Source organism: Chelonia mydas, chromosome 12, assembly GCF_015237465.2.
Source record: "Chelonia mydas isolate rCheMyd1 chromosome 12, rCheMyd1.pri.v2, whole genome shotgun sequence".
NCBI lineage: Eukaryota > Metazoa > Chordata > Testudines > Cheloniidae > Chelonia > Chelonia mydas.
In genome coordinates this window covers 5598907-5607965 of record NC_051252.2, presented here as the reverse complement: position 1 = coordinate 5607965, position 9059 = coordinate 5598907, and the positions used below count along the sequence as shown (strand labels likewise).

Genomic DNA, 9059 nt, shown 5'->3' with positions numbered 1-9059 from the left:
ATGCTCTCCGCTGATGTGTGAGTGGTGGCAGGGCATGTTGCTACTTTCTCTACCTGCAATATCATCATAGGAGAGCGTCAGCCCCCATGGATCAGTCAACACAGAGGGAAGATGGAAGGGATGATGGCTGGAGGGAAGATGAAAGACAGGATAATGTAATCATGTTTCTTGAACAATGGAAATGATCACTTTAAAGCCAAGGGGTTCCCAATTCACTGCCCCTTCAACAGGAAGTATGCGTGACATTTTTCACTGAGTGCATCAAGGCCTTACCCTCAACTCAGGGGCATTTCTGTTTTTTCCTGTTTGTCTAAATTTTTGAATGCTGCAACTGATCAATTCCAAAATTTCAGGGAAAGATCTAGACATTGGTGCCCAGAACCCTATTGATTTTGGGGAAAATCAGAAAATTGAAAGGGGGGCTAATAGGGGCACATGAAGCCCCCACCAATTCTTTAGCACAGCCACTGCCTCAGGCACCCCCTTCCACTGTCTATAGATCAAACAACTGGTTAATCCACTCGTTAAAAATGTAACAATACCCCATCTCAGCCCTGCCTATCCTCCCAATAGAGTTTAAACGCTGAAATCCTGAGGGACTTATCACCCACCCAGAAAGATGACTAATGGTGAGGGGGAAGGCCCCTGGGCCGGGGTGGAGGAAATGGGGTACTCTGGTTTGGGGGGAGAGAAGGGGATGTGGGGGGGGGAAATGGCAGAGTTAGAGTGGGGTACCGTGGTATGGGGAGAGGGGGGAAATGACAGACCCCCAGGCATGGCAGGGAAGGGGACAGAGGGAAAGGGCTTAATGAGGGTTCATTCAGAGCCCCTGCCACGAGGGAGAATGGGGGACGCTGCTGTGGGAGGGGGGAGGAGCATGGGGAGAAAGGGGAGAATAGGGGCACACACAGATCCCCTGCCATGGCGAAGGGGAGAATGGGGGACCCTGGAATGGGGAGATGGAGGCCACACAGTACCCCTGCAATGGGTAGGGGGGAAGGAAGGGGAATAGGGCTCACACAATTCCTGATTTGGGCGGGGTGGGGGGGAAGATTGAGGGATATGGATATGGGGGAGTAGGGCATGGGGGCATGCAGAGCAGCTAGTATGGGGGGGTAGAATGGGGTGGAGGGAATGGACAATAGGGGGTGAAGTGGGCATAGGGGGCACAGAGCCCCTGCTAGGGAATATGGGGCAGGGTCACAGCTGTGAAGAGGAATGCAGACTTGTGGAGACGCAGTGATAAAACTGGGGTGTTTGGCAGAGTGCAGGGAGGGAAGGTGGATGGGGGTAGAGGGTGTAAATAGGGATAGGTGTAGGGGAGAAGGGTTGGGAGGGCTTAGGCCAGTGGAACAGGGAAGGGATTTGGAGAATGGAAGGGGAGGAGATGGAGTAGGTGAACATGGGAGAGGTGGGGAGTAAGGGCAGGGGCCTAGTCACCTCCACATTCTTCCCTCCCCTGCCACTGTGCTGGCATCTGGAGTGCCCTTCCCCTCTGAGATCTGAGCTGTTCTCCTTGTCCCCTATGCTGAGCTGGGGGTCTGATCTCCTCTTGCTGCCCCCATATGTGAGCCAGAATCTCAAAAGGACCCTACCCCTCTGGGAGGAAGTCTGAGCCCCTCCGCCTATCCCTCCATGTGAGCTGGGATCCAGAGAGCCCTGCCCCTCTGAGGAGTATGAACCCCTCTCCCATGTGTGTGGTGGGACTGGAGGCCTCACCTCTCTGCAGGAAGTCTGAATAATAGATTCCAAGGCCAGAAGGGATCATTCTGATCATGTAGTCTGACCTTCTGTATAACACAGGAAAACTAGGAAATTCTCTGACAAAAAAATTCATTAATGCAGAATTTAAGGTTGCTCAGTAGTATCGCCTACCTTTCCAGAACACTGAGTTCAGCAACATTTAACCGCTGAAACCCAGGGAATAGAGAGTTACGGTACCTGCCAGCGTCACCTTAACTCTGCCCTCTGAGCAATGATGCTAAGACCTAGGTAAGGCAGTAGTCCGAACGAGCTCTCCATCTACTGATGAACTGGAGGAAAAGACCTCACGAACTGACCTTATCTGCACGGATGCACACATCTTGCCAAGGTGACACATTTTGGTTGTTTTGGGTTAAAATTCTTGGATGCAGGGGTAGTGAAATGTTGTTTCCCCTATTGGATGACTAAAGGGCAGCAGAACTGTGCGTGCCCTGATCAAAGCATATTAGCTATAGTCACGATAACTGTCATCTCACTCACTAACAATGGGGCAGGGAGCTCTCTCCGAGTAAAAAACAGAGGGGGCAGGCAGCCGTTACTAGCCAGGCCACTGAGGGACTGTGTCACCACTTGCCCTGCAGCTTGGGGTGCCTCACAATGCTTGACTGCTGTAGCTCCCAACCTGGGCTTCTCACAGCCAGACGCTCTGAGTGTCTGTGGGTAGCCCATAGCCTGGGTCCAACAGCTCTGAGCCGCTGACTGCAGGCGTGGAATTGCATGAGGCCAGGATTATAATCCGTTACATTTTAGACACTGGAAAGTGGGCTTTATTTTGTTATATTTGTAACTCTTTTCGGTCTCTATGATCTCTGCTTAGTATCACTTAACTCTCTGCTCGTTATTAATACATTTATAATAAAACAATAAGTTTATCTCAGAGCAGTTCTATTAAGGTAAAGAGCAGGTCCTCAGTGGAGCTAACAGGCTAGTGCGGTGGTTTTCAAACTTTTTTTTCTGGCGACCCAGTTGAAGAAAATTGTTGATGCCTGCGACCCAACGGAGCTGAGGATGAGGGTCTTGGGGTGGGGGAGGGGCTCAGGGCTGGGGCAGAGGGTTGGGGTGTGGGGGTGAGGGCTGTGGGGGGGAGGAATGAGGGGCTCAGGGTGTGGGAGGGGGCTCTGGGCTGGGGCAGGGGGTTGGGGTGCGGGAGAGGGTCAGGGCTCTGGGCTGGGGGTGCAGGCTCTGGGGTGTAGCTGGGGATGAGGGGTTTGGGGTGCAGGAGGGGCTCCGGGTTTGTGGAGGCTCAGAGATGGGGCAGGAGGTTAGGGTGCGGGGGGAGTGAGGGCTCTGGCTTGGGGGTGCAGGCTCTTGGGTGGAGCTGGGGATGAGGGGTTTGGGGTGCAGGAGGGGCTCCGGGTTTGTGGAGACTCAGGGATGGGGCAGGAGGTTAGGGTGCGGGGGGAGTGAGGGCTCTGGGCTGGGGGTGCAGGCTCTGGGGTGTAGCTGGGGATGAGGGGTTTGGGGTGCAGGAGGGGCTCCGGGTTTGTGGAGGCTCAGAGATGGGGCAGGAGGTTAGGGTGCGGGGGGAGTGAGGGCTCTGGGCTGGGGGTGCAGGCTCTGGGGTGTAGCTGGGGATGAGGGGTTTGGGGTGCAGGAGGGGCTCCGGGTTTGTGGAGACTCAGGGATGGGGCAGGGGATTGGGGCACGGGGTGGGGCTCTGGGTTTGGGGGGATGAGGACTGGGGCAGGGGATTGGGGCACGGATTTATCTCGGGCGGCTCCCGGTCAGCGGCGCAGGGGGAGTGCAAAGGTAGGCTTCCTGCCTGTCCTGGCACTGTGGACTGTGCTGCGTCCCAGAAGTGGCCAGCAGCAGGTCCGGCTCCTAGGGGGAGGTATGCAAGTGGCTCCACGCGGCTCTCGCCTGCAGGCACCGCCCCTCCAGCTCCCATTGGCCGGTTCCTGGGGTGGGACTAGATGACCTCCTGAGGTCCCTTCCAACCCTGAGATTCTATGATTCCACACGTATGCTACCTTTGCAGACAGTGCGCAGCGTGCAGTCAATAGGGCACATGCCCACTGTAGGGCAGAATCAAAGGCAAAACTTGCATGTAGCCGAGGTTCCTGTTCAGTGCACTACCTGCACCTGCCCTACACGCAGACACTGAGCCTGCTCCATAAAACATCCCCACAACTAGTGCAGTTTACAGTCCTTTCATATTTGCATACGGGGTTCCTCTAACACAACACTTTTATGTCTCCACCATAACACCCACACAGTGCTCACATCACACCTCACTGCCCACAATCCCCAGGGGAGGAAGACCCCTCAGTATCGCTACAGGCACAACTACACAATTGAGTGCTGATATGAGGCAAACTGCATCCCTCAGGGTACACACACACCCGTTGCTTTTCAGCACACGGAAGTGCTCAGATTCCACCCCCCCCACGCATCACCTCATGTCATATTCACAGTTCTGCTAATCTGCCCCACCCAATCCCTCCAGCATTCAATACAGCTACACTTAACCCAGTGAATGCAGCTAGAATGCATGCAGATAACTCCTATAGGCTAGTCCCAGCTCCAGGGGGACAGAGTTAAGGTTGCATTGGTGTCCACCTTTCAGGCGTTAAAAGCTGAATTACCTTAATTCTTTATTTCCTGGTTTTCAACAGTTTGAGTTTTATTGAACCGGATGTTGTGGAAGAGCACAAGATACCACCGGGCAACCTTAACGCTTTACATCTTTCTCAGTGAACATATACTGGAATCACCATCCCATAGCTGAAATGCAACCATCTCTAGGGTAGAACACGACAGCTGTTAGCAGCAAACAGCAACACTACACAACAGTTTAGGATGGGGGAGAGAAATTATTCTGTATTAAACTGAAATTGCAGAGGAAATAATTATCTGCAGATTATCATCCCAAATAACATTTCACCAGGACACTGGTTTTAGAACTCCAAATTCTTGCAAAAAATGCCATGGGACATTACCTTGATTTTACAATTTATATCAAATATCGGATCTTCAACCACACAGCCACCTAGCACAGGACACTGATTCAGCACCGTTTCAGAGGAAATTGAATGCACTACTGAATCACCAATACTTTCTGAAGTGTGAATCTGTATGCTCTGTAGCATCTGCGAAGATCATTCCTCCTTGGGATGGCAAGACTGTAGACTACCATTTTATTATAAGGAGCCTTCTGTATTTTTTTGGTAAATCAATAAAGACAGAAAAACATAAGAATGCTAACACCAAGTGGTGCTTAAGATGCTAATGCAAAGTAAGATTAGAATGACATAATGAATTAATTTCAGTAAAAGTGGACACATTTAAATATAGTTCGACATCTCATATTGTACTTAAATGGAAAAGAACATAATCCATATAACATTAAGTATGTGAAGTGACTCCTTGTTTACTTTACAGAGGAGAATTGCTTAACTGCTCTGCATTACAATACTGACTATAGCCATGTGCTGACACAGGAGGAGTTCTTTCTAAGGGAGGCGATCTCTCACGAAGGGTGAATTTCTCAGAAGAAAGCGTTGTTTTTACGGAATTAGGATTGTGCTCTTTATTCAGCTGTTGCAGCAGAAAGTTGTTTGTGGACACTAAAGACCTGGGCAAGATGGCGAAGAGGTGGTTAAAATGATGCATAAGCATACATTCATTGGAATGAACTCTGCTAAGATGTGGAATGTATTCCCCAAAATGAGATACTAATTTCCATTTCTTCAAATTCATAGCAAACGAAAAGTTAAAATGAAGTGTGTAGTTCATGCTTCTGTATTTCAAACCAATTATAATAGCAGTCACACTTTAAGGTTCCATTTATAAATAGTTTATAAGGGGCTAAAATGATTGACGTTATAAACCTGTTACAGGCCTAAGTAATGTGTTATGGACAGCTACAAGCACATCAGTAGAAAGAGTTATATTGTAGATGATAATAAGAAACCTACTGACCTGATGGACAATTGATTAACCACCCATTAGAACATATGGGACTAGATTCACAAAAGGGGTCTGTTCACACCTGTGAATATATTAAATCCACTACTTCCATACTTGAGCAAAGTTCCCATGCCATCGAGAAACTCTCAGTAATGGGTGCCTTTGGTTATGTAATATGCATTTGATATGCAAGTATGATCCGTCCCCACACGCTGATGCATGCAAGCTACCTCTGGTTGTTGTTGTTGTTCTGATCATTACACATAGTAGCTACATGTCTGAGAATTTCCTAGCATAACACAACCTCTGTTATGGTCATTTTAGGGTTCAATAAGGAAAAGCCTGTCTTCTTCCAGTGACTGACTATGGTTTCAAAGAAGGAAGCAGTAGTCTGTAGTACCAACTGAGATTGGTGCAATTTGATGAAAATGCTAGAGTAATTCTATCAGCTACATTAGGCCATGGCAACACTACAGAGCTTACAGCTGCACCTGTGCCAGGGTACCGCTGCTAGTGCAGACCCTCTAAGCGGATGGGAGAGAGGTCTCCCGTCGATTTACTTAATCCACCCCCAACGGGTGGCGGTAACTACGGCATCGGGAGAAGCTCTCCTACCAACACAGCGCTGTCCGCACCAGCACTTAGGTCGGTGTAATTTACATCACTCGGGAGTGGCTCATTCACACCTCTGAGTGAAGTAATTTATACTGGCCTAAGTTGTAGCGTGTACATTGCTTCTAAGTTTTCAGAGTCACTGTTGCAATGAATAAGTATGCTATTTTATATGTCCATAATATGAATGCAGGATTGTCTCTAGGTTTTTGGTTGTTCTATAAGCAGTTGTACAAGATCAGACTTAAGATTACTTGAGTGACATCAACTGTAAAGTTCCTTACTTTTAAGGTTTAGCTCTTTTTTTTTAATGTAATCTTAATTTTGATTTTTTTCCCCAGGCTAATATGTTTGTATTTTAAGAAAACTGCAGTATTCATTCATTTAAATAAAGTGTTGCTTTGGCCTATTAACATATTGAAGAACTGCTCAGCGTCAAGAGTCTCCGACAAACTTATGAGCTGTGCAAACACACCAGTGATACTGGGCAGACCTTGTAAAGTGTGCTTGGGGTCATGAGGCGTTTAGGACTCCATGCAGGGTTTACGATGCACGAGGAAACTGCTTTGAACAGATAAATACTTTCCCCCTGAACTAATCCAAGTCTTTACCGAGATCAAAACATATTTGGAGTTTTAGGCCAAGACATTTTTGAAAATGTTGTAAGTGAGATCATCAAATGCTTTGTCCAATTTGGCTGAAACTCTGTGAAAAATTCTCCTCTGTTTAAAAGTTCATGCTTCTAAAATCAATCTGCTTGAAATTTCACTTTGATTTAAAAACGGGCTTATAATGAAAATTATAGTAGCTCATCACACACTATGGATGAGTCAATCATGTTTCTACAAATGTACAGTGGAGCCAATATAGTGACAAAGTGCGAGTCACCATAATCTAGGTCAATCCCATTTTTAGAAAAGGAGATGAGCCTAAAATCCAATTTGATTTAACGAGTCAGAACTATTACCCCCCCCCCAATGCACTGATGTGTACCCTGATTTTTCAGAGGTGTGGGGCATAGTTTGTTCTCACTGACTTCAGTGAGAGTTGTGTGTGTGACCGGGACATTTGAAAATTAGGCCAGAGGCTCTTTTTCTGCAAAAAGTCTCCAGGCAAGTCTATACTTAAAGCACTGCAGCGGACAATATGGACGCCGACGGGAGGGCTTCTCCCACCAGCATAGGTACTCCACCTCCCGGAGAGCTGGTAGCTATGGCAACGGGAGGGCTTCTCTCACTTACATAGTGCTGTCTACACCAGTGGTTAGGTCAGGTTAACTGAGTCACGCAGGGGTGTGGATTTTTCACACCCCTGAGCAACATAGTTATACTGAGCTCATTTCCTAGTGTAGACCTGGCCTCCAGGTGTGTAAAACGTCTACATCAGACCGTTCATCATACCTCTGACTCTCCTGTAGAAGATGCACAGTCTCCTGCAGTTTCTGATGTTGTTTGAATTCCAGAGTTAAGTACTCTACTTGGACACTCAGCTGCTCGTTCTTATGTAGCAACTCATCTAAAAGAATTACAGTGAGTTGGGGTCAGCAAAATGCAGAGCTGTATGCCTGAACATGCATTTTAAAATACGTAATTAACATTGTTAATAGTAATGATAGCACCTCTGAGTAGAATTAACTACTAGTAATGATTACTATTACTACAGGGTTGCACATTTTGTAGCTTCTGTAGGCCGAACTCATGGAACAAATCAGGGGCTCCTGGCATCTTGCCACTCCAACTCACAAGCTCCGTGTGTCCTGCGTGTTTCCTTCTCCACCATGCCACTGTCTCCCGGTCTCCCCATCCATGCTAGAGTCTCCGTGTATCCCCCAGTTCCCCTTCCCTCATACCAGGGTCCCACATTCTTTCCAGCCATGCCAGGGTTCTGTGTGCTCCCATCGCCCACCCCCCAGGCCCAGGGTCTCCCACTCTGCCCCCTGCCAGGGGCTCCATGTGCACATCCCCATTCTTTCCTTCCACTCTCCCCATTTGTCCTCTTTCTGTCTGGGTGATAAGTCATTCAAAATATCAACATGTTAAAGTCTATTGGGAAGATGGGCAGAGATGAGATGAGGTATTGCTATCCTGGAAAGTGTAAACTGGAGTCATCAACCAGGTCTTTGATCTCTAGGTAATTACAGGGGTGCTTGAAGCCATGACTCTGCAACAGAGAGGAAATGGACTCCGTGTGTCCCCCATTTTTCCCCTTTCTGGTTTTCCGATTTTCACCAAAATCAGTACAGTTCTACTCAACTGGCTGTGATGTTCAAACCCTGTGTTACAGACTGAGAAAGGCCATTACATTGAATGTAGAACCTCAGCTCATTATTACTTTATTTTATTATTCCAAGTCACATTTCTAAGGGGATTTTCACCATCGTTCCTAGACTCTATTTTAAACAAACTGGCAAATAATCTGTGACCTCCCCCCGCCCCCCAGGAGTAGTCAGTTCTGTATTTCCATATTCTGAGTAATTTGATCTAGATTCCAGGTGCATTATTTCAGGAGCAACTGCAAGGGCCATTTTATGGTTTGTCTGTTAGGGGATTGCCTACATTAAAATAGGAGCCCCACAGCATCATCTGCTGGTTGCAAGCTCTGGCCTCAGCCAAATCTTTGGTGTTATCAAATTCCACAACCAAAGTCAGGCCCTGTAGGAAAGCAGATGCTTACAGGTTCACTGTTCGGTACATGAACTTGGCAAAGCTGTTGCTCGCTTACCAGGCACTAGATATTTATGTAAATATATTCCAGCTAGTACAGATACATCCCAA

The 9059-nt window shown here is 47.8% G+C and overlaps 1 protein-coding gene across 5 annotated transcripts in view; it reads right to left on the bottom strand.

Annotated features, from left to right (window-relative positions):
• Nucleotides 1–3532: 3532 nt before the first annotated feature.
• The window catches only part of LRRC36 (leucine rich repeat containing 36), a 40462-nt gene continuing 34935 nt past the window's right edge, over nt 3533–9059 (bottom strand). For 2 of the 5 annotated variants that reach the window (XM_043526238.1, XM_043526239.1), the window contains exons 13-14: nt 7686–7800; nt 3533–5338 (exon numbers count right to left, since the gene is read on the bottom strand). In XM_043526238.1, coding sequence (XP_043382173.1) covers nt 5140–5338; nt 7686–7800 — 314 coding nt within the window. In that variant the 3' untranslated portion in view covers nt 3533–5139. The remainder of the gene's footprint in view (nt 5339–7685; nt 7801–9059) is intronic. The other 3 variants (XM_043526242.1, XM_043526241.1, XM_043526240.1) reach the window with 2 other exon arrangements.